At 44.5% G+C, this 24,890-nt stretch overlaps 1 protein-coding gene across 5 annotated transcripts in view; it reads right to left on the bottom strand.

Annotated features, from left to right (window-relative positions):
- FNDC3A (fibronectin type III domain containing 3A) overlaps positions 1-24,890 on the bottom strand; it is a 491,075-nt gene that overhangs the window by 113,761 nt on the left and 352,424 nt on the right. For all 5 annotated transcript variants that reach the window (XM_082246110.1, XM_082246111.1, XM_082246114.1 and 2 more), the window contains 3 exons: positions 10,738-10,796; positions 4,932-5,089; positions 555-614 (listed from right to left, as the gene is read on the bottom strand). In XM_082246110.1, the coding sequence (XP_082102236.1) occupies positions 555-614; positions 4,932-5,089; positions 10,738-10,796 (277 nt within the window). The remainder of the gene's footprint in view (positions 1-554; positions 615-4,931; positions 5,090-10,737; positions 10,797-24,890) is intronic.

The following is a 24,890-nucleotide window of genomic DNA, read 5'->3' as shown; positions in this document are numbered from 1 at the left end:
CGTTTGCGGATGATATGCGGACATAATTTAAGTCTATGGGCATTGCGGATGACACCGCTGACATCCGATTTTCCTTCCTTTCCGGAAAAACGGAACAGAACTGAAAGGAAGAAAATCGGATGTCAGTGGATGGTATTCCGCTGACATCCGCAATGCCATTGACTTACATTATGTCCGTAAATCATTCGCAAAAAAATAGGATGATTTGCGGACATACGGAGCGGCCGTGTGAAAGGGCCCTTATACTGTTATACAAGCTGTACACTCACTACTTTTACATTGTAACAAAGTGACATTTCTTCAGTGTTGTCACATGAAAAGATATAATAAAATATTTACAAAAATGTGAGGGGTGTACTCACTTTTGTGAGATACTTTAGGTATTAAACTACCACCCAGTGGCCAAGCTGTCATATTACTCTTGCACAAAACAGACTGGAGAAAAAACATTACCAAACACAAATAACAAATGCAGTATAAGTCCCAATATTATACCTTTGCAATCTACACTTATGTTGTTAAAAAAAAAAAAATATAGAAGATGGGCAACTGACCTTGCGTGATAATCTGTTGCCGGCCTGAGATCATCCACTGTAACATTGGTCTTCTCTCCACTGTAAGGAATGGAAAGGTTATTTAGCCAATGCAAACAACAAAAATACATGTTCATATGATCCAGTTACATAACTTTAAAAATTGGCACATCATCATTAAAAAGGGACACTTTACAAAGACTGATGAAATCAGTTCCAACCACTACCAAAATTACAAACGCACTACCACTCCCATTAGTCCATAGGCTGTTTAGCATAAGTTGACGTTATTACACAAATCCTTGCAGCCCCCTTCTCTAAAGGGACGTAGCTTCTGCTATAAAGGAATGTTCTATGCAAGCCTATGGGAAGTTAGTTTGAAGATGTGGGCAGCCTAGCTCTAGACTTTTACTGGCTAGGCTGCAGTCTGTGTAGGAGGCTGCAGACACTGGAGGTCTTTACAAGGGTGTCAGGTAGTCGAGAGGTAATTGGGGGAGTTTAGGGGGCTGAGGGAATTTTTTTTTAAAAACATGAATTTTGCAAGTTCAGTCTCTCAATAAATTTTTGGTTGTTCGGAGGAAACCCATGCAAACACAGGGAAGCTCACAGCATGGATCAAAATCCAGAAGAGCTACCGTTGCTCTAAAGTTTCTCATTCATACCAATAGTTAGGACATGTGTAAATGTCACAATAGTAGCTCTATTGCAAAACTGAAAAAGAACCACAATAAAAAGTGTACATGCACTTTTTTTTGCTTTTTCTTTTTTTGTTGTCAGTAGCCCTGTGCAGCAAGCATGGGAAAAATCCAGGAACGAATAGGGAGAGCAGGTGTGTCACCTACTGCTTTGCTCCATTTTTTAATGGCTACCATTCTAAAACAAAGTTGCAGCTATACAGTCAGTGTAAGGCCCCTTTCACACATACGGTCCGTTCAGTTCTTCAGTTCAGTCACGTCAAAATGTATCAGTTTTCCATCCATTTTTCATCCGTTTTTCATCAGTTGTCATCCGTTTTTTCATCCGTTATCATCCGTTTTTCATTCGTTGTCATCCGTTTTTCGTCCGATCCGTTTTTTTGACAGATGAAAAATAGGGTATTCATCTGTTCAAAAAGACGGACATTGACGGAAGCGGATGAAAACGGATGTTAACTGATGATCGTCCGTTGTCATCCGTTTTTACATAGAGATACATTGATGTCCGTTTTTCATCTGTCAACGGATGGATGAAAAACGGACAAAGGGGCCTAACTGTTTTGGTCCATTTTAAAGTTTACCAGTTAAAAAAAAAAAAAGCGGGTTATATAATTACCTTGATTTTAAAATCTTTATTAAATATAATTATATTATATTACTAGGTGCTTTCCAGCTTGCAAAATAGGACTAGATTTCTCAAAAAAAAAAAAACTGCTTAACCCCTTCACGCCTAAACCTGTTTCTGACACTTGTTGCTTACAAGGTAAAATCAGTATTGTTTGCTAGAAAATTACTTAGAACCCCCAAACATTTTATATATTTTTTTAGCAGAGAACCTAGAGAATAAAATGGCCATCGTAGCAATATTTTGTGTCACACTGTATTTGTGCTGTGATCTTTCATATGCAATTTTTTTTGGAAGAAATACACTTTCATGAATAAAAAAAACAGTAAAGTTAGCCCAATTTTTTAGTATAATGTGAAAATGATGTTACACCGAGTAAATAAATACCGAACATGTCATGCTTTAAAATTGCGCACACTTGTGGAATGGCCACAAACTACGGTACTTAATCTCTATACATGACATTTTAAAAATGTTTAATAGTTAACTGTTTAGAGTTACAAAAGAGGTCTAGTAATAGAATTATTCCTCTCGCTCAAACAATCGCGACGATACCTCACATGTGTGGTTTGAACACGGTTTATATTTGAGGGTGCTTCTGCGTGCTTTAAAATAATTTTTTCTTATTTATTTTATTGTATTTTTTTAATTTTACACGGTACTTTTACACTTTTATTTTCTTTATCACTATTATTTACAGGTACTCTTTATGGAGGGATCTGAGGTCTATAAGAACCACTCAAAAGCATTTAAAAGTTTTGCTGTTTTGAATATTGTAATTTATTAAAAATCCAGCGCCTTTAAGGCTCCAGTAATCAGAAGTGATGTCATAACATTGCTTCCGGGTTACTAGATCCGAGACCCATTCAAAGCCGATTCCAGTGTTCCATCAGAACAAAATTGCTTATTGTGCATTCGCTATGCATTCCAACACGGCGGCTATGCGTTTCAATAGGTTTCCTAATCTGACAGAAGACGAAGGCAGCAGCAGACATCTTCCTACACCCAAGCAACTATTCAATTTCACATTTATTTTAGCAGTTAACTCATCTTATAGGCTGAAATAGACTATTTCACCACGACCGAATGAAATAGTCTATTTCACTATATAATCATTTTGGCGCTGAGCAGTGTGGGGTGTACCAAGATGGCCGTCGCCACCTTCTACCTGCAGGCTTGTAGCTAAATTTACTTATAATACTATAATAATAAAAATGTATTAATTTCATTATATAAGGAGAGTTTACTGCTAAAATAAGTGTAAAATTTAAGACTTGGCTAGGTATAAGATGTCCGCTGATGCCTTTGTGTTCTGTCAGATTAGGAAACCTATTGGAAAGCACAGCGGCCATGTTGGAACGCATGGCCCATTCGCAGTAAGCAATTTTTGCTCAGAAAGTCACTTCCGTTACATTTTCTGATTGGTAGCCGTTTTCTGACAGGACACCGGCTTTATTCGGGTCTTCGTCCAGTCGACGGCTTGTTGCTCGAGTCTCCTGGTGGGACAGGAAACCTGGGCGGAGCGGCAGTAGGTCCCCTCCTGCTGCTTGTGATAACAGCCGAGGAGCTGCTTAGCCACATTGGTTGCTATCACTAAAAGCCGACCGTCTGCTCTAAAAACGGTACCGGGGAGATGGAGATGCTTGCTGTACAACCCCTTGAATCCGAAGGACGCATATTTTATGTTACGTTTGTGTTAACTTGTCAAGCTCTGCTTTGTTTGAATATATCTTAGGTAAAATTAAATACCATAGGCAAATGATTTAGGTTTGCCATCCAGCCAGCAGGTGGAACTTTAGGGCTCCTATTCACATGCTATTTTCTACTACCTTGCTGAAAAGGCCAGTTCACACAGTTCAGTAGCTCAAGTAGTAACACAGAGGGAGATTTACTAAAACTAGTGCACACAAGATTTGGTGCAACTGTGCATAGTATGCAATCTAGGGATGCACCGAAATTATCGGCCGAAAATGAGCCTATCTAATTTCGGCCGATAATGGGTTAACATTGCCGAAAATAAATATGGCCGTCAGTATCAGTGTTAATTAACACTGGTTGCACTGATACTGGTTGCACTAATGCAGCACAAAGGGGTTAATTACCTGCCACTGGTCAATCACCAATAGATGAGTGACCAGCAGTGACAATACATTAACCCCTCATGCTTCATAATACAAATACCATTGGTAATTAAATTAACCTCTTGCCAACCCATCACAGTACATATACTGTGACAGGGTGGCAGCGACAGGTGTACGTCGCTGCCTATTTTTGGTGTATGCCCCTGTTCTATCCATTTTAAAAAATTTTTGGGGAAAAAGTCATTTTCGGTTTCGGTTTTCGGCCAAGGGCATCCTGCATTTTCGGTTTTGGCCCAAAACTTTCATTTCGGTGCATCCCTAATGCAATTCGGCTTCTAGGTTTTATTGTCAAAGCTTTATTGAACAAGATGACGTTATAAGCGGATTGGTTACTGTGCAAAGCTTTACCCGCTTCTGTGCGGGTAAAGAGCAACAACTTGTGCTTAGTGACTCATTCCTTGTTCACTTACTGTACTTTAAAACAGGGTTTAATCATGCATTTGGATGTAGAGTCCTGCTTTTAGGTGAGCCTGTACTTTGCCCATGCAGGGCAAGACAACAGGTTCATTGTAATAGCAGCCCCACTTGCACAATATACTCACCCTTTCTTTGCACCTACAGCACCCTGTGCTGCCTCTGAGAGCCAGGAATAATACCCAGTATTTGTATACGTTAGATCAGGGACCATATGACATAATACCATTCCTGCTATGTGACAACCCTGCTGCTTGATGACTAGAGGCTCAGACACAGAGTGGTTACATAAGAGCTGGCAGAGTGCACAGAGAGCTTCAGCTTTTATTCCTGGCAGCTGAAGAGCAGCTAGAGAGTGAAAGAAAGAGGAGTATAAGCAGCTTGTGGGGCCACCATTAACGTGAACCAATTATTTTGCATCAATTAGAAAAATCATAGGTTTATATTAACCGTGGAACGCACACCAAGTACACAAACCTAAATTAATACATTTTCTACAAGCGAGTTTTATTTCTGCACCTACCTATATGCCACCTTGAATTTTCCATCCTTACCACTGTTAGATAACAATATTTCATATGTATAAAGCTCTGGGTTGTTTGTGCCTTCACTCTCTTCGGTGATCAAACTGGGAGGTGGTGTCCAGGTCAGTGTCACAGATCGTGCTTGAATGTCTGACACCTACAATGATGTAAGTTCAGAAAAAATAAATGTTTAACTTAGGCATTATTTCAGGATGCGAGATTCCTACTATATATATATATATATATATATATATATATATATATATATATATATATATATATATATAAAAATAAAAACATTAAGTCAAGTAATATATCAGAATAAACACCCTTCCCAATGTATCTGAATGTGAAGATTGTTCAGAATACAAATTTACTTTAAGTACATGAACCATTTCTTGCTCTAAATGGTATGTCAGCACTACAGGAAACAAAGCTTCACTTGTATGTGAAGGTGAAGCTTTGTTAACAAAAGTTGGAGTAAGTGTGAACAGCCTTGTCCATTTCAGAGGTGTAAAACTCAATGTCACTGTGGGCCGCATCAGCATCATGGATGTCCTCAAGGGGCCAGTGTTGTACATTAAGACTTTTTTCCTCATAGAATAGGTGTAGGAACTCAACCTACCCCCCCCCCCCCCCCCACACACACCACCGCACATCATTGAACGATTGATTTGGCCAAATTGCAGTGGGAGGATCTTAAAGGGGCAAAAAATACCAGGAATGCATTGCGTGCAGAGTGCATGGGCGAGGGCTGGGTACAGAGTGCAGGGGGCGAGGGCTGGGTACAGAGTGCAGGGGGCGAGGGCTGGGTACAGAGTGCAGGGGGCGAGGGCTGGGTACAGAGTGCAGGGGGCGAGGGCTGGGTACAGAGTGCAGGGGGCGAGGGCTGGGTACAGAGTGCAGGGGGCGAGCGCTACGCACAGAGTGCAGGGGGCGAGCGCTACGCACAGAGTGCAGGGGGCGAGCGCTACGCACAGAGTGCAGGGGGCGAGCGCTACGCACAGACTGCAGGGGCGCGCGCTACGCACAGAGTGCAGGGGAGCGCGCTACGCACAGAGTGCAGGGGAGCGCGCTACGCACAGAGTGCAGGGGAGCGCGCTACGCAGAGTGCAGAGTTCAGGGGCGCGCGCTACACACAGAGTGCAGGGGCGCGCGCTACGCACAGAGTGCAGAGTTCAGGGGCGCGCGCTACGCACAGAGTGCAGAGTTCAGGGGCGCGCGCTACGCACAGAATGCAGAGTTCAGAGGCGCACGCTACGCACAGAGTGCAGAGTTCAGGGGCGCACGCTACGCACAGAGTGCAGAGTTCAGGGGCGCGCGCTACGTACAGAGTGCAGAGTTCAGGGGCGCGCTTCATACAGAGTGCAGAGTTCAGGGGCGCGCGCTACATACAGAGTGCAGAGTTCAGGGGCGCGCGCTACATACAGAGTGCAGAGTTCAGGGGCACGCTACGTACAGAGTGCAGGGATGCGCTATGTACAGAGTGCAGGGTTTAGGGGTTTGCTATGCATAGTGTTCAAGAATCCGTTCTTTTTCCACAGGCTGTCCACATCTCACTTCCCCTGGGTGCGGGGGCCACATGAAATGGCCTGAGTGCCAGGTTTGGCACGTTTCATTTTGATCCATGCACCACCAACAATTTTTTCATGCACACTACTCATACATATAAATGCTCATAGTAAGCCTTTGACTTGTATTCAAGAAGCATGCTGAAAAATTGTAGCATCATCTTTAGTAAACTATGCTGTAAACAGAGTTTGTACACATCAAGCACAAGGGCCAGCGGATAGGAGTTAATAAATGGTACCCAGTCTCTTTAATAGAAGGGATGCCAATTTGATAGGGCCTTGCAGCTGCCTACATGGGTATTTCACAAATCAGGTGGTCCACAACATGCCTCTCGCAACATTCAGTCAGCTGCTTACAATCACCTATACTGAACTCAAAGTGTCCTAAATGAAAATCCAGCATGAATTGTATATTTCTATTGTGTACTCTAAACAAACTAGGGCATACAAACTCGATGGAACTGTACGTAACACAACCTTGGAGCCAGAAGGCTGGCAGACCATCTGGCAATCTACGGCCTATATCCACATCAATTTAATGTATGTCATGGTCAACATTTTACCTTGGTTAAATTTGTTTTTAATAAACACATACAAAAGAAAATAAATGGAGTGGTAACAAGTAGGTGCTAGGCATAGTAGCAGCAGTTGAAGAGTTTTCTATTTCCCATAAACCATGTGTTCTAAAAATCTGCCACCCAATTTCTAAGCCTTTTATCTCTACAATCCTTTAATGTAACTAATTATATTGTATGCGGTTTAGGTTATTACCAAAGCAACCTATGAGTATTTCTGAACTAAAGAAATGCACTAGACTCCATCCAGGCTCTTCAAACCAGAACAGAATGCCTCAATTATTAGAGTTACTTCAATGTTTAGAAAAAACAAGCATATTGCCTTCCTTTAACAATAAGATAAGATGACTTTCAGATCCCTTTGATCAAAAGGGCAGCTGCTGATAATAAAATAAGGAAGCCCTATAATGGTAAATCAAAGAAAAGGTAAGTTCTCATTAGTATTTTAGAAAAGTAAGGTATCACACTTGTTGCTATGGGTCCAATTTTCTTTTCTTCCGTTCCACCTATAAGAATATACTTGGGAGGTTCCTTACACAAGTGGGATTTGAATTTGACATCTTCCACCAAGTTCCAATAAAGACTAACTCCAGCTTTAGCAACATGTTACATCCATATTTAAAGGTGTAACATAGTGCTAAGCCACGTCTGTACCGCAGTGCCATTTATTCACAGAGATCTGTAAATGAATAAACTACAAATCCCATCTTCCACTGTGGCAGCTAGATTTGTACACTGCTAAAAAAATAAAGGAACACTTTTAATCAGAGTATAGCATTAGGTCAATTCATCTCCTGAGATATTGATCTGGTCAGTTATGTAGCAGAGGGGGTTGTTAATCAGTTTCACCTGCTTTGGTGTTAATGAAATTAACATCCGGTGCACTGGTTCCTGAAATATGTCCAGAGGAAAGACCACCCTGGCCAGAATTAAAATCAGATCTAGGTAATTCAATTCCCTGGACAGGGATAGGGGGGACCTTAGGTAGTTCGGACATTACCTGAACTGTTGCAGGAATTAAATCCGTAAAAGGAGACTCAGGACCTAAAAAAACCTGAAGAGAACAAACTTTGCCCCCCCCTTTCTGGGTACCCGAAAATAGTCATTTTGCGAATCTCCTTGATGCTCACAAAAGAAGCCCACGGGGGGGGGGGGGGGGGGGGGGTTGGGCGGAAACCAGCGAAGATGTCCCCACCACCCCAATAATGGGTGAGGGAAGACCTTCATGTTGAAGGGGTCTTGTCTGCTGGTTCGGAGAAGCTAGCTCTAGGCTTACCAGACCAAGGTTGCTTGGAACCTCCCGGGGAAGATTTAAAAGATCCATTTCCCTTTTTCTCAGTCCCAGAAGCACAAAATAATCTTCTATGGGCAGAGAAGGAGGGCCCGTCTGTGACGAGGCTCCTTCCCTTTCCTGGATTGTGGCAGGAAGGTACTCTTCCCCCTGTGATACCCTTAATGATGTCATCCAGGGTAGCCCCAAACAGGCGATCACCTTGAAAGGGCAGATCAATGAGAGCTTTCTTGGAGGTTTGGTTTGCGGACCAATTCTTAAGCCACAGCTGAAATAGAACATTTGTACAGCACAGGAGCTGTATCAAAAGCTGCATCACAAATAAACTGCAGCCCATGGACCAATTGGTCTGCTAAATCAACATAAGCAGCGGGGACCTGCTCACCCCCCAGGCCTTGGCGCAAAAGCTTGGCCCATTCACTTAGGGTCCGAGACACCAGGGCTGAAGCAAAGACTGGCCGCAATGCCGAACCAGCCATAGTAAACATGCTGCATGCCACAGCCTCCACTTTCTTGTCAGCAGGGTCCTGAAAGGACAGGGATTCCTCTACTGGGAGCATGGGTTCTTTATTCAACCTGAAAACAAGAGGGTCCACCACTGGTGAACTAGTCCACTTTTTTTAAAAGGACTCCTCAAAAGAGTAACATATAGCAAAATGTTTGGGGGCCACAAAGGGTAATTTTGGTTGTTCCCATTCCTTACAGAAAAAGCTGAGGATGGTGAAAGTAAGGTGAATGACAGGATACTGCCACCAATTCTGACACCCTGCACGCAGAGGTGACAGCCACCAAAAATAACACCTTCTGGGACAGCGTAAGCAAGGGAATCTCCCGAAGATTCTCAAAAGGAGGCTTCTGGAGGACCAAAAGCACCAAATTGAGGTCCCAAGGCGGCAAAGAAGACCGCACTGGAGGAACCAAATGTCGGACACCCTGAAGAAAGGTACATACCAGGGAGTGTGTGGCCAAGGGTCATTGGAAGAAGACCGCCAAGGCCGACACCTGGCCCTTGATGGTACTCAAGGCCAATTTATGTTCAACCTCCTGTTGAAGGAAGGTCCAAATCCAAGCCACCGAGAAGGAGCGAGGATGAACCCCAAGAGACTCAAACCACGCAATGAACGTCTTCAATGCAAAGTGGTAGATCTTCCTAGAAGTAGATTTCCTAGCTTTTAACAGCGTTGGAATCACTGACCCAGATAAACCCCAATCCATCAGCACCTGGCGACTGTAAAGCAGGATGGAAGATTGGTCCTTGGGACAGCAGATACTCCCCGAGGGGGAGCTTCCATGGAACGTCGGTGACCAGCCACACCAGATCGGCGTACCAAGCCCGGCGAGGCAAGTTCGGAGCCACTAAGATGACAGGAATCCCTTCTGCCTCGATCCTGCGTAGAAGTCTTGGCAGCAGCTTGAGAGGAGGGAAGGCATAAATCAGACGATACTGACCCCACGGGGCCACCAGCGCGTCTGTCAGAGGATCTAGTGACCCAGCCACAAACCTGTGCACCTTTCTGTTGACCCGAGACGCCAACAGATCCACCACGGGAATGCCCTACCAGAGACAAAACTGATGAAACATCTCTAGAAGAAGGGACCACTCCCTTTGGTCCAACCCCTGCCGACTGAGGTAATTCACCTGCCAGTTTTCCACTCCAGAAATGTACACCGTTCTGCCCACCTTAGAATGCCGACTACCTCCTGAGCTGCCAAGACACTTTTTGTGCCCCCTTGGTAATTGGCATAAGCCACTGCCGTGGCATTGTTCGACTGAATGTGCACTAGACATCCCTGAAGATGATCAGTCCACTGGTCCAGGCACAATCTGATCGCTCGGAGTTCTACGACATTGATGGGTAGTCTGGACTCTTCCAGTGTCCAGATCCCCTGAGCAGAATTCTTGCCGAGGATGCCTCCCCAGCCGGACAGGTTGACATCCGTGGTGACCACTGTCCAATACAAGGGGAGGAAAGATTTACCCAGCTGAAGCGCTGGAAAACGAAGCAGCCATATCAGGGACTCCTTCGTTCCCCCGCTCAGCTGGATCTGATTGTCCAGAGACTGCGGAGTCTTTTTTCACTCAGATCACTGCTGGTTTCTCAAGGTTTTAGAATTTTGGGTGTGATTATAACTGGACCATGCAGGTCTCTAGTTCAGGCCTAGGTGAACAGAGGTCTGTTGAAACAAGGGAGCAGCACTGAAAGTACCTATAACTAACTTAGCCTGGGTAATATAGATATTATACTTTGAAACAAACAGAGAAGCAGACACCTTCCTTGCAGCATGACAGCTTCACACCAAATTGGACATCCCTGTAATATTCTGTCACAAACAAAACACAAACAAACCTGTATCTCATAGTACCTACCACTGGCTTTGAAATGTTGGAAAGCTGTGCTTCCAATGCTTTCGTTTCTTCTTCTTTTTCTAGAACAGAAACAAATACAATTATATTGTTAGGTCTCCAACTGTGCTTTATCCACTAAAAGCTAAAATTTATGGTCTGTAAAATATATTCAATTTTATTACATTAAAGGCAAAATTATTATGATTCATCTGAATTTATATACAAAAACACAATTAATAAAGCTAGCTAGATATTGCAACAATGATTACATGATCACATGCTGCTCTGATTGCAATACAAATATCCATGGAAGCACATTCGGGTCCATTCAGTATATTATATATATATATACACACACATATATACATACATATATATAAAATTCGATTATATACCTTATTTTAGACCCAGTGTCATCACTGGATTTGTGTGGGCCTCTGTTCTATGCAGACAGATCATGGTTGGTGGGAGAGCATAGAGGGGTGCTGTACAAAACTTCCTGAAAACATCACACCGCTCTAACTCAGCACTCCTCTGAAGAGTTCTCTTGAAATAAGCAGCAGGATGCTTCTTGGAGGTAGTAATGTAAATACCAAAATTCCTTGATGGGTGGATATCAGTCTTGAGAAGAGGGTGTTTATAGGTAGATTTCCCTACGTACGTAGTCATGAAAATTCATGACTAAACTAACCCAAATCCAATGAAAGAAAAGGGTAGGCAAGGGACACTTAAGCTGGGGAAGAAAGAGCTAGATGATTCTGGTCGTCCTCCAGTTGAGCTCACAGTGTGCATTAAAGTCAGTTAGCAGTACAATCGAGGAGCCTCTAAATTACAAGACTGAAGGGAAGGCTGTAGTTCAGCTTTAACTAATTTTCATACATTTTTCATAGTAGCATTCACCTCAAAGTAATTAATTCACCAACAAATATATAGCAAAAAAGGTAAGAAATTTTTAAACAAACCAATTTGCCATTTGTGTACTGGCATTGTCATTTGATAAATTATCACTTATGGCTGCTTTTATTGTTCTCCTCAGTAGACACCTAGTTGAAATTATCATCAGTAGTGTTGAGCGAACACGGACTGTATTATTCGTGTTCGTACCGAATAATTGGATTTTTTTTACCCGAACACGGACACGGACACTTTACTGTATGTTCGGGTAAAAATCCGTGTTCGGTCGTTTTATTTCCGGGTTTTGCATGCTTTGGCGCTCTTTTCATGGCGGGCTTTCAACAGCCAATCAACAATCGTTTAACTGGTGTGCCTTAAGCCATCCCAGCCATGCCTGCAAATGTCTTAGTAGCTGTGATTGGCCGTCTGAAGCATGTGACCAAGTCTTTATAAGTTCGAGGCAGCCGCCGCAGCAGCGTCATTCTGCTGCTTAGCTAAGGGACAGAGCACACATCAATGTGCTGGCTGCTGATTAGGGACAGATAGGCAGGAAAAAACCATTTGTGTCCGGATAGAATTGAGGGACAGGTCGGAGTGTTTAGGCAGGGCGAGTTGTAGGCATTTTAGGGATAGAGTCTGCTGAATTATAGGGTCAGTGTCTTCTACAAACTACAATCGATATTGCTGTGTGGGGGGTGGGGTGAATCTGCACTCAATCCTGATCTACGATCTCTTCTCAATCCTGTTAGGGACAGAGTCTGCTGAATTTTAGGGAAACTGTGTTCTACAAACTACAATCGATATTGCTGTGTGGTGTGGGATTGGAGATAGGCAGGTGTCAGTGATCCACATCCATTTTTCTGTGTGTGAGCTGCAGTGAACACAATCTTTTTGGGCTGCAGTGAACACAATCTTTTTGGGCTGCAGTGAACACAATCTTTTTGGGCTGCAGTGAACACAATCTTTTTGGGGTGCAGTGAACAAAATCTTTTTGGGGTGCAGTGAACACAATCCTTTTTGGTGTGCAGTGAACACAATCTTTGTGGGGTGCAGTGAACAAAATCCTTTGTGGGGTGCAGTGAACACAATCTTTTTGGGGTGCAGTGAACAAAATCCTTTTTGGGGTGCAGTGAACAACATCCTTTTTGGGGTGCAGTGAACACAATCTTTTTGGGGTGCAGTGAACAAAATCCTTTGTGGGGTGCAGTGAACACAATCTTTTTGGGGTGCAGTGAACACAATCTTTTTGGGGTGGAGTGAACAACATCCTTTTTGGGGTGCAGTGAACAAAATCCTTTTTGGGGTGCAGTGAACACAATCTTTTTGGGGTGCAGTGAACACAATCTTTTTGGGGTGCAGTGAACACAATCTTTGTGGGGTGCAGTGAACACAATCTTTTTGGGGTGGAGTGAACAACATCCTTTTTGGGGTGCAGTGAACAACATCCTTTTTGGGGTGCAGTGAACACAATCTTTTTTGGGGTGCAGTGAACACAATCTTTGTGGGGTACAGTGAACAGAATCTTTGTGGGGTGCAGTGAACACAATCTTTGGGGGGTACAGTGAACACAATCTTTTTGGGGTGCAGTGAACACAATCTTTGTGGGGTGCAGTGAACACAATCTTTTTGGGGTGGAGTGAACAAAATCATTTTTGGGGTGCAGTGAACAACATCCTTTTTGGGGTGCAGTGATCAAAATCCTTTTTGGGGTGCAGTGAACACAATCTTTTTGGGGTGCAGTGAACAAAATCCTTTGTGGGGTGCAGTGAACAGAATCTTTGTGGGGTGCAGTGAACAGAATCTTTGTGGGGTGCAGTGAACACAATCTTTGGGGGGGTACAGTGAACACAATCTTTTTGGGGTGCAGTGAACACAATCTTTGTGGGGTACAGTGAACAGAATCTTTGTGGGGTGCAGTGAACACAATCTTTGGGGGGTACAGTGAACACAATCTTTTTGGGGTGCAGTGAACGCAATCTTTGGGGGGTACAGTGAACACAATCTTTTTGGGGTGCAGTGAACACAATCTTTGTGGGGTGCAGTGAACACAATCTTTGGGGGGGTACAGTGAACACAATCTTTTTGGGGTGCAGTGAACAACATCCTTTTAGGGTGCAGTGAACACAATCTTTGTGGGGTGCAGTGAACAACATCCTTTTAGGGTGCAGTGAACACAATCTTTGTGGGGTACAGTGAACAGAATCTTTGTGGGGTGCAGTGAACACAATCTTTGGGGGGTACAGTGAACACAATCTTTGTGAGGTGCAGTGAACACAATCTTTGTGGGGTGCAGTGAACACAATCATTGTGGGGTGCAGTGAACTCAATCTTTGTGGGGTACAGTGAACACAATCTCATACTTCTGAAGATTTGAGGGTGCTGCCTGTTCCATACTCCCCCTACTCCTCATCTAGCCTTTTAGGGGTACAAACAATAGTAATTGGGGCCTAGTGTGGTTGTGTACGTGTGATATACATACACTTTTTTTGGATCATATTTTCTATTCCGCTATTTAATCAAAAACCTTTGGGGATCAGTTAAATTGGGGGATAGTCTGTGTTGGTACGTGTGAGAGAGATCCACCTTTCCAAGTTGTTGGGGTTCATCTCATACTTCTGAAGGTTTGAGGGTGCTGCCTGTTCCATACCCCCCCCTACTCCTCATCTAGCCTTTTAGGGGTACAAACAATAGTAATTGGGGCCTAGTGTGGTTGTGTACGTGTGATATACATACACTTTTTTTGGATCATATTTTCTATTCCGCTATTTAATCAAAAACCTTTGGGGATCAGTTAAATTGGGGGATAGTCTGTGTTGGTACGTGTGAGAGAGATCCACCTTTCCAAGTTTTTGGGGTTCATCTCATACTTCTGAAGATTTGAGGGTGCTGCCTGTTCCATACCCCCCCTACTCCTCATCTAGCCTTTTAGGGGTACAAACAATAGTAATTGGGGCCTAGTGTGGTTGTGTACGTGTGATATACATACACTTTTTTTGGATCATATTTTCTATTCCGCTATTTAATCAAAAACCTTTGGGGATCAGTTAAATTGGGGGATAGTCTGTGTTGGTACGTGTGAGAGAGATCCACCTTTCCAAGTTGTTGGGGTTCATCTCATACTTCTGAAGGTTTGAGGGTGCTGCCTGTTCCATACTCCCCCTACTCCTAGCCTTTTAGGGGTACAAACAATAGTAATTGGGGCCTAGTGTGGTTGTGTACGTGTGATATACATACACTTTTTTTGGATCATATTTTCTATTCCGCTATTTAATCAAAAACCTTTGGGGATCACTTAAATTGGGGGATAGTCTGTGTTGGTACGTGTGAGAGAGATCCACCTTTCCAAGTTGTTGGGGTTCATCTCATACTTCTGAAGGTTTGAGGGTGCTGCCTGTTCCATACCCCCCCTACTCCTCATCTAGCCTTTTAGGGGTACAAACAATAGTAATTGGGGCCTAGTGTGGTTGTGTACGTGTGATATACATACACTTTTTTTGGATCATATTTTCTATTCCGCTATTTAATCAAAAACCTTTGGGGATCAGTTAAATTGGGGGATAGTCTGTGTTGGTACGTGTGAGAGAGATCCACCTTTCCAAGTTGTTGGGGTTCATCTCATACTTCTGAAGGTTTGAGGGTGCTGCCTGTTCCATACTCCCCCTACTCCTCATCTAGCCTTTTAGGGGTACAAACAATAGTAATTGGGGCCCAGTGTGGTTGTGTACGTGTGATATACATACACTTTTTTTGGATCATATTTTCTATTCCGCTATTTAATTTAACTGGGCCTCCATGCGAGACCTGTGTGCCTTGTTGCGCTGTTTTGAGTACTCCACCAACATGGCCAGTGGCAATGACGCCGTTCTCAGCTTAACTATCCCACTTCTATGCCTCCTTGAAAAAACAATTCGGGCGATGATGGAAGAGGATGTGGCACAGGATGAGGAGGAGGAGGAGGATGAAGAGGTAACATTTCCAAGGCTTTCAGGGCAGTCATTCGCAAGGGGCTCCGAGGGTGGGTTCCTGCACACGCAAACGCCAGGGACGCAATTGTCCAGCAGGGGCACAGTTCTGGAGGATGAGGAGGATGAGGAGGAGGAGGAGCTGGAGGAGGAGATGGAACCATGTTCACAGCAGGGTGGCACCCAGGCCAGCTCATGGCCATCACTGGTGCGTGGCTGGGGGGATACAGAGGACACGGACGATACACCTCCCACAGAGGACAGCCTTTCGTCGCCTCTGGGCAGCCTGGCACACATGAGCGATTACATGCTGCAGTGTCTCCACAACGACCGCCGAGTTGCCCACATTCTAACTTGTGCTGATTACTGGGTGGCCACGCTGCTGGATCCCCGTTACAAGGACAACGTACCGTCCTTAATTCACTCACTGGAGCGCGATCGCAAGATGCGCGAGTACAAGCGCACGCTGGTAGACGCCATGCTGCTGGCATTCCCATCTGACAGCGGGGCCACAGTGGAAGCACAAGGCAGAGGAGGAGGAGGAGGAGGAGGTCGCCAACGCAACCAGGGCACCGCCAGCACCTCAGAAGGCAGGGTTAGCATGGCCGAAATGTGGAAAAGCTTTGTCAGCACGCCACAACAAACAGCAGCACCAGCAGCTCAGATGGAACGTCTTAGCAGGAGGCAGCATTTTACCAACATGGTGGAGCAGTATGTGTGCACACGCCTACATGTAGTGAATGACGGGTCTGCCCCCTTCAACTTCTGGGTCTCCAAATTGGGCACATGGCCTGAGCTTGCCCTTTACGCCTTGGAGGTGCTGGCGTGCCCTGCAGCCAGTGTATTATCTGAACGGGTATTTAGCACGGCTGGGGGCGTTATAACAGACAAGCGCAGCCGCCTGTCCAGAGACAATGTGGACAAGCTCACGTTCATTAAAATGAACCAGGCATGGATCCCACGGGACTTTTCCGTACCTTATGCAGAATAGCAATGGATACCGACCTTACCCACCCATTGTTCCATTTTTGCTCTTTCTCACTCTTTTGGGGTGTACCCTCATTTAAAATTTTTGAAAAGAAGCAGTGTTGGCTACCTCGTCCTCCTCCTCAGGGCCAGATTAATGTAGGGGCTATTGGAGCTGCAGCTCCAGGCCCCTACCTTTTATATAGGCCCCGGGTTGGCCATATTCACTGTTACCGCTCTTCTGTCACTTGTAAACACAGAAGTCTGGCTTCTATGCTCGCTTCCCCAGGCAGCACCCTCAGAACCTCCCCACACAGCGTGAAGGCCGGACAAGGAGGGACAGTTGGCGATGCATGGATGTGTTTATGGGCTTCAGAGACAGCATCCCATGTTGAATTAGGCATGCATGGCTGCACCCTTCCTCCTCTGGGTGCATGGCAAGGCACGGCCCTTAAGGCCCTTCAAAATCCTCAGCACCAAGCCCATGATGCTGTTAATCCGGCCCTGGTCCTCCTCCACCGCCGCTTCCACCTACACCGCCCATAGGTGTGCGCAGCCTATTGCATTAAGGTGTGCACCCCAAAGTTGAAATACACATGCATGTGTTTGCCAGCAGGGAGAGTAATGTATCGGGGCCATGTACCTGTAGGCAAGGAGAAATAGAGCAGAGCAGGTCCCAGGGAGATCTTTCCCATCTCCTCACTGGCAATGCTATGTGCCCTAGGTGATTAGGGTGTGCCCAGGCACACCCAGCACACCCTGTGCGCGCGCCTATGTCACCGCCACATCCACCACCACCTCAACCTCCCTCCTACTCCATATGGGCCTCGTCCTTCAGAGATGAAGAAGAACATTGTTTTATTTTTCTGTTTTTTTTTGTTGTTTTAAGTTATTTCCCTATCCACATTTGTTTGCAGAGCACTTGCCATGCTCTTAATTACGTTTTGCTGCCATTTGCAGCACTCTAGCCCTTTCCTTTGGTGTTTTAGAGCCATTTTAGTGCCTTAAAGTTCGGGTCCCCATTGACTTCAATGGGGTTCGGTGTCCGGGAAAAGTTCGGTAAAAGTCCGGGACACGGACCCGGACTTTTTTTTAAAGTTCGGCCGAACCCGTCGAACACGGACATCTAGGTGTCCGCTCAACCCTAATCATCAGCATTAAGCTAGTACTATGTTAACCCCTTAGAGCTGGCACCTGCCAGCCCTTTAAGGGGTCTAGAATGTCAGGAGGTGGGGCTAATGGTCATGTGACAGTCATGTGTCATGTCACATGACCGAAAAGCTGCCAATTGCAAGCAGCAAACGGGAGCGTTCCGTTAGCACGCTCTCGGCACAGCTATATCGGCACCATTGCACGCAAATATGCGGCTGCTGAGAAGCAGCATTTGCATGCGTTTGATGGGAAAAGGTTAAAAAGCAAAAACTAGGACATCAATAATTACAGCAACAAACCTTATAAAATAAGGCAAGTGCAATAAGTTCAGCTGATCGGTTTGATAAATTATTTTGCTCCAGGCTCCTTTAGAAAAAAATTAAAGGTCAGCAGCTACAATACTGTAGCGGGTGACATTTAACATAAGGACACTTACCTGTCTACGGATCCCTTGAGGTCTTATCCGAGCCGATTCTTCAATCGGCTTTGGCATCTCTAGTAGGGGAAACAGAAAGTGGAGCCTTCAGGCATTCACGAGTCGCGCTGCACCTTGTGAATGGTCCCCATAGTCTTTTGGGACCTGTGATGTGTCCCAGAAGACTGCAGAGGAAGGAGAGGGGGCTGAACTTTCGGCTCAGTTGCCAATAGCGATCTGACCCGGAAATGGGAGCCGTTACCTGTCATAACCAGGTAGCCGATCCCCCCCCCCCCAAAAGGTGCCAAATATGGCAGTGGAGGGCGCAAACAAGCGCAGCTTCCCCTTTTGGCTGGATAGCTTAAATACAAATATCTATATCTAGCTTTATATTTTAGTATATATGTGGACTTTAGCCCCATCAGCTGAATGTTGGTCACAGGAGTGCAGCACTTCTCTGACCCACAGGAGACATATGGCGTTAAAAGCTTTGTCCAAACTTCTCCATAATTGGCACTAGGTTTGTAACATGATTGGGTATAAAAAGAGCATCTAAGAGAGTCAGAGCATTTAAGAAGTAAAGATGGGCAATGGTCCACCAATCTGTGAAAAGCTGCATCTAATAATTGTCAATTTCAGAATATTGTTACTCAGCGTAAAATTGCTTTAACACTTTAAATATATCATCTACAGCTAGAGTTGCACCGATGACTTTTGAACCGGCGAGTACAAGTGCTGATACTTTTGGTCAAGTACTCGCCAATACTAAGTACTGGTACCTTTTGTGATGCAATTTGAGTGCATACAAAATGAGTGGGAGCTAATCGCACTGCACATATTTGAACAGGAATGAGGTGCAATTACTGTCTGAATCGTATGCCGTTTCCTGAACGGCTTCTGTGTGAACCCAGGCTGAAGTCACTTTCACAAGCCTGCGTTCACAAAGGAGCAGTGGGGAAAACCACGTGATCCGAACAGGAATCACATAGCATTCCTGTTCAAATCACATGTGATTCTTTGCAGTGCATTTTTTTTTATTACAAATGTTTTATTAGGGTTATAAAAAGGAAAACCACAAACAACAGTTGAGGCTTAGGGTATAAGGGCTATTCATCCATTGTCTCCCATCGATGAGATTTACAATGTACAAAAGCCAAATACAGTATCATAATAAAACATTACAGAAAAAAAAAAAAAAAAAAACTAGCAGATAAAATGAACACAATGAGATATAAAAAACATCAGAAAAACAACCGAATGAACAAAAGATTGTTAATCGGGATAATCCTTAACTAAGAAAGGTATAGCCTAAAATAGTGGACAAAAGCCTTGTTGCTCTAAACGAAAAAAAAAAAAAATTAAAAATATTGCAGAACTATTTCCAAGTAGCAGAACAATATAAATCGAGAAAATTTCAATAAGTTGACCAGGTCAACACTTAGTGTGGAATACTGTCCATGACTGTATGGTGGATTTTCCCAATAAGTTTTATCGTCTTCCTTTGCTGTATAACCTGGGACCAGGGAACTAAGGGGGATCTCCAATTTAAGGCTATGGCCCAATGAATTGCACTAAACAATGTGTGAACCAGTTTCTAACAGGGGGACAACACCTCTGGTATATCTGCAAAAAATAGTCACACGGAAAATGTGCCTATTTTAGGGAAACCTTGATGCCGCTTGCTGCCATAAGGGCTTGATAGCTCTGCAGCTCCAGAAAACGTGGCTGTGTGTCCCTCTGTCAGGGCAGCTCCTGAAGCAAGTATCTGGTTCCAGTGGGAACATTCTGTGCAGGGTGTAATGCCATCCGGTGTGCAGTTTCTTTGTACTGCGATTTAAGCCCATTCATTTTGCATTGGCTCAAATTGTACCGCAAAGGCATAATGTTTCAGGTATCAGAGCATTTGCATGAGTACTCATACAAAGGCTTATTATCGGCACCGATACCAGTATCAGTGCAACCCCATCAACAGTACATATCATCAAAAGATTGTGAAATTCTGGAGAAACTGGGGTCCAAGGGACAAGGTTGAAACGCAATACTGAATGTCCATGATCTTCAGGCCTTTAGACGACACTGCATTAAAAACAAGCATGATTCAGTGATGGACATCACTGCACGGGCTCAGGAATACTGCCGAAAATCATTGTCTGTGAACATAGTTTGTCATTCCATGCATGGTAAATATGAACATGATCCAGCAGCGCCGCCATCTTCCTTGGGCAAAGCTCATTTAATTTGTCTGTGGTCAGATTAATCAAATTTTAACATTATTTTTGGCAACTATGGGTGCTGCATCCTTTGGAATAAAAAGGAGTAGGACCTTCCGGCTTTAGTATCTGCACTTAGTTCAAAAGCCTGCATCTCTGATAGAATGGGGTGCATTAGTGCCTATGGAATGGTCAGCTTTTACATCTGGAGAGGAGTCATCAGTGCTGAAAGAAATATTCAGGTTTTACAGAAGCATGTGCTCATGCAAGAATGGGACAACATTCCTCTCCCAAAACGCCAGCAACTGTTCTTCCCAGTTCACAGAGTATTATTAAAAGAAGAGAGGATGCTACACTGTGGTAAACATGTCTCTGTCCCAACTTTTTTGAAATTAAGGTTATACTTTGCCAGCTTTTTGTTGCCCTGCCCAACTTTGAGATGTGTTGCTGCCATCAATTTCAAAATTATCTTATTTTTTCTTAAAATGGTACATTTTCTCAATTGAACATTTGATATATGTATTATTTTCTATTGTGAATAAAATATGGGTAATGAGATTGGCAAACCAATGCATCCTGCTTTTATGCAGATTTTACACAGCGTCCCAACTCACACAAACACATACATACAGAAAAGTATGTATGTGTATATGTAGATCATCAATATATCTTATCTAAGGAGAAAAAAATAATTGGTAAATACCTGGGATTACAGAGAAAAAAAAGCGAACAATCAGACAATGTTAGGCAGGCCAAACATGGTGCAAATTCTTTCCTGCAACCACGGGCTGCAGGAAAGAAATCTGCACAATCCCCCCATCAACACAGACAGTGCTAACACGGAATCCCTAATGCCAAGCAAATGTCTTCTCTGGGTGGGGGGCAGGGGATAGATGCTGAACTGGCCAAAGTTCGAACCGTGTATGGCCGGCCTTGGAAAGGACTGTGTCATTAAATTAGCATAAAAGGGGGTTCTTTAATGATAATGGATGTAGATAACAAAACAGGAATAACTAAAGCTGACCACACACTACACAAAATTCTCTCAGTGTTTGGCCCTGCTGGCCCCCCTCACACCCCACATTTCTCCACTGAAAAATCGAAGGAACTTAAATGTAATTTTTGGCCTGTTATAAAATCATCCAATCAGATACAGCCACTGTTTGTGTATTTTGACAGTCAGGAAGGCCAGCTATAAAAATGGGATTTTTGTACTCGCTCTAAAATCCATTTCTCAGAGTTCATTGACGAACACAGCGTTCCATAAATCATGACTTTAGGGTTATGTTGCCTCCTGCAGGAGTAGGACTAGGCAGAACAAAAAACCTGGCTACGCCCATGGGCCGTCCTCAGCTGCTTTATAAACCCCCCTCTCTGCTATAGGTATTCTGTTTAGTAGCAAGCAATACTAGGAGTATCAAAAGCTCCATAGTGGGGTGGGTGCTGTATCTGTCGAAGAAAATCCCATTTTATCTTTTGTTTATCGACGGACACAGCGATCCATAAATCATGACTATAGGGACATCCAAAAGCAGTGCCAAAAGGAAAATGAGGGGTGGGGAAACCCAAGAGCCCTAAACGGGTCACAGGAGCTCAACCAGGACACAGGAGCTCAATCTAAAATAAAAAGATAAAAAAAAAAAACACCCCTCAAAAGGGAACAGTACCTCTTAAACAGCAGCCTGCATAAACCTTGTGGCCAAAAGGAGCATCTGCAGATGCCAAAGTATCTACTTTGTAGAATTTGGTGAAAGTATGCACCGACGACCAAGTGTCCACCTTGCAAACCTAAGATGTTGATGCTTGATAAAGGAAGGCCCAGGAGGTACTCAGCGCCCGAGCAGAATGCGCCATGACAGGGAAAGGAGGAACTTGACCTTTAATAGAATAGGCCTGAGTTACTGTCTGTCTGACCCATCTAGAGATGGTAGCTGAAGAAGCGGTCAGCACTTTCCTTGGTCCTTGTGTAATCACAAAAAGCGAGTCTGACCTCCGAAAGGACTGCCAGATACACCCAAATTGCCTGAACCACAGCCAAGGTATGCAAAGCAATCTCCTTGGGATGAGCCGGCTTGGGACACAAGGAAGGCAACACAATGTCCTAATTCAAATGGAAGTCAGAGACAACTTTGGGCAGGAATGACGGACAGGGACGAAGAACTACTAAATATGGAGTACGACAGGAGAGTGCTGCCAACTCCGATACCCTGAGGCCTCAGGTAATAACCACCAAGAATGCCACCTTCTGAAACAACGTAAGCAAGGGAATCTCTCGAGTATTCTCACATAGAGGTTTCTGGAGAACTGAGAGCCCTAAGTTTCAATCCCACGGCGACAAGAGAGACACCTCCGTACAGGTGGAGCCACATGTCGAACCCCCCGAATGAAGGTATGAACTAAAGAGTGCGCGGCTAGGGGCCATTGAAAGAAGATTGCCAAGGCAGACACCTGGCCCTTGATGGTACTCAAGGCCAACTTCTGCAACTCACACCAAGAAATGTACGCCTTCTACGTACGATGGTATATCTTGCTATAAGTCAACTTCCTCACCTTTAACATAGTAGGGATCACTGATCCAGACAAACCTCTATCCCTCAGTACTTGGCTTTCAATAGCTAAGCCATTAAAACCAGCGACTGTAAAGCAGGATGGTAGATCAGCCATTGGGACAACTGCTTCTCTCTGAAAGGTAGCCTCCCAAGGGACGTTTACGGCCACCAGAATGATTGGAAGACCCTCAACCTTGATTGCCGAAACCGTGGCTTGAGCAGAGGATGATAGTGGCCTTCCAGTGTCCTTAGGGCGTCTGTGGTGTCTGCCAGAAGAACCAGTGACCTCGCCAAGAACCTCGGTATCCTCCTGTGGAGCTGAACCTACTGACGGAGCTGCATACAAGACTGCAAACATAACTGTCTTGAAGGTGGACACCACCAGAGCCAGTACCTTTATGTAAGTCAGGAGAGAAGACTGAGACAGCAGCCGGTGAATCACAGCATGTGGTTCCCAAAGTTTGATCCAAAGACGGAAAACCCTGGTCAACATAAAATCAAGAGTCAGACACACGTGATTCAATTTCCTGGACGGGGACCTTGGGTAGTTTGGACCTCAAATAAACCTTTGCAGGAATTATATCTGCATAAGGAGACTCAGGGCCCAAGACTCCAGAAAAGGACGAACTCTGCCCCCCCTCCTTTGGTACCCCCAAAAGGATGATTTCGTGTATCCCCTTGATACTCACAAAGGAGGTTCACGGGGCCGGAAACCAGCGAAGATGTCCCCCCACCCCAGTTATGGGTGAGAGCATTCCCTTCATGCTGAAGGGGTCTTGTCTGCGGGTGTGGCCAAGCCAGCTCTAGGCTTACCAGACCAAGGTTGTGTGGAACCTCCTGGGGAAGATTAAAAAGATTGATTTTCCTTATCTGCAGTCCCAGAAGCACAAATTGGCTGTCTATAGGCCGAGAAAGAGGGCCCACATTTGCGAAAAGGCTCCTTTCCTTTCCTAGATTGTGGCAGGAAGGTACTCCCCCCCCCCCCCCCCCCCACGAGACCCTTAATGATGTCATCCGGAGTAGCCCCAAACAGACGATTGCCTTGAAATTGGTGTTTTCTTCTGCAGACCAATTCTTAAAGCCTAACTCCACTTTTATTGAGAAAAACACATTCCCCTCCGGGTGATCTGTGTACATTACAAGGATTTTAAACAAACTTTGTTGCAGATTCCCACATTTTCTTATTCTGAAGAAATTCCTGTTTGTTCCTCTTTGCCTCTGTGCTGAGTGGGTCTAATAGGAGTGGTTTCATAATTATCTGTCAGCTGTGGAAGATGCAGGGCTCTAATGAGGAAATCTGCTGGGCCTGCATCCCTTTAGACTTGTTCCTATTGGAAGTAGCTCACCAAAAATGACATTTTTGTTGCAGGGAATGCCAGTAATCTGACTTGTATCTTGGGAAGACTACTGGGAAAATCTATGGGCCAATCACACAAGCAGGAAATTATGTTTTGTGGTTAGTACACATTGTCTACAGAACAGCTCCAGGCAGCCATATTGCATTGCATTTTCAGAAAATTACAACAGTTGCAGATTGAAAAGGAAAGTTAATTCTAAATAACATTAATCTACAGTATGATTTTTGTCGCAATTCTATATGCTATATTGTTTTTTCTTTATTTGCTATTTTTTTTTTCATTCACGAAAGTGGATTTACCCTTTAAGCCACAGCACGTGCCTAATCACCACCGCTGAAATAGAGAGCTTGGACAGTACGGGAGACGCACCCAAAGATGCATTACATAAGAACTGCAGCCCCTGGACTAACTGGTCCCCTAGATCAACATAAGCAGAGGGAACCTGCTCATTACCCAGACCCTGACGCAAAAGCTTGGCCCATTCAGTTAGGGTCTAAGACACCAGGGCCGAGGTCAAGACTGGTCGCAATGCAGAAAAAAACATAGTAAACATGCTGTGTGCCACAGCCTCCGCTTTTCTGTCAGCCGGGTCTTTAAAGAACAGCGTATCCTCTATTGGGATGATGGTTGCTTTAATCAACCTGGAAACAGGAGGGTCCATTACTGGT

Source organism: Pelophylax lessonae, assembly GCF_965119305.1.
Source record: "Pelophylax lessonae genome assembly, chromosome: 2".
Classification (NCBI taxonomy): domain Eukaryota; kingdom Metazoa; phylum Chordata; class Amphibia; order Anura; family Ranidae; genus Pelophylax; species Pelophylax lessonae.
The sequence above is the reverse complement of the archived record's forward strand: the minus strand, read 5'-3'. Positions and strand labels throughout refer to the sequence as shown.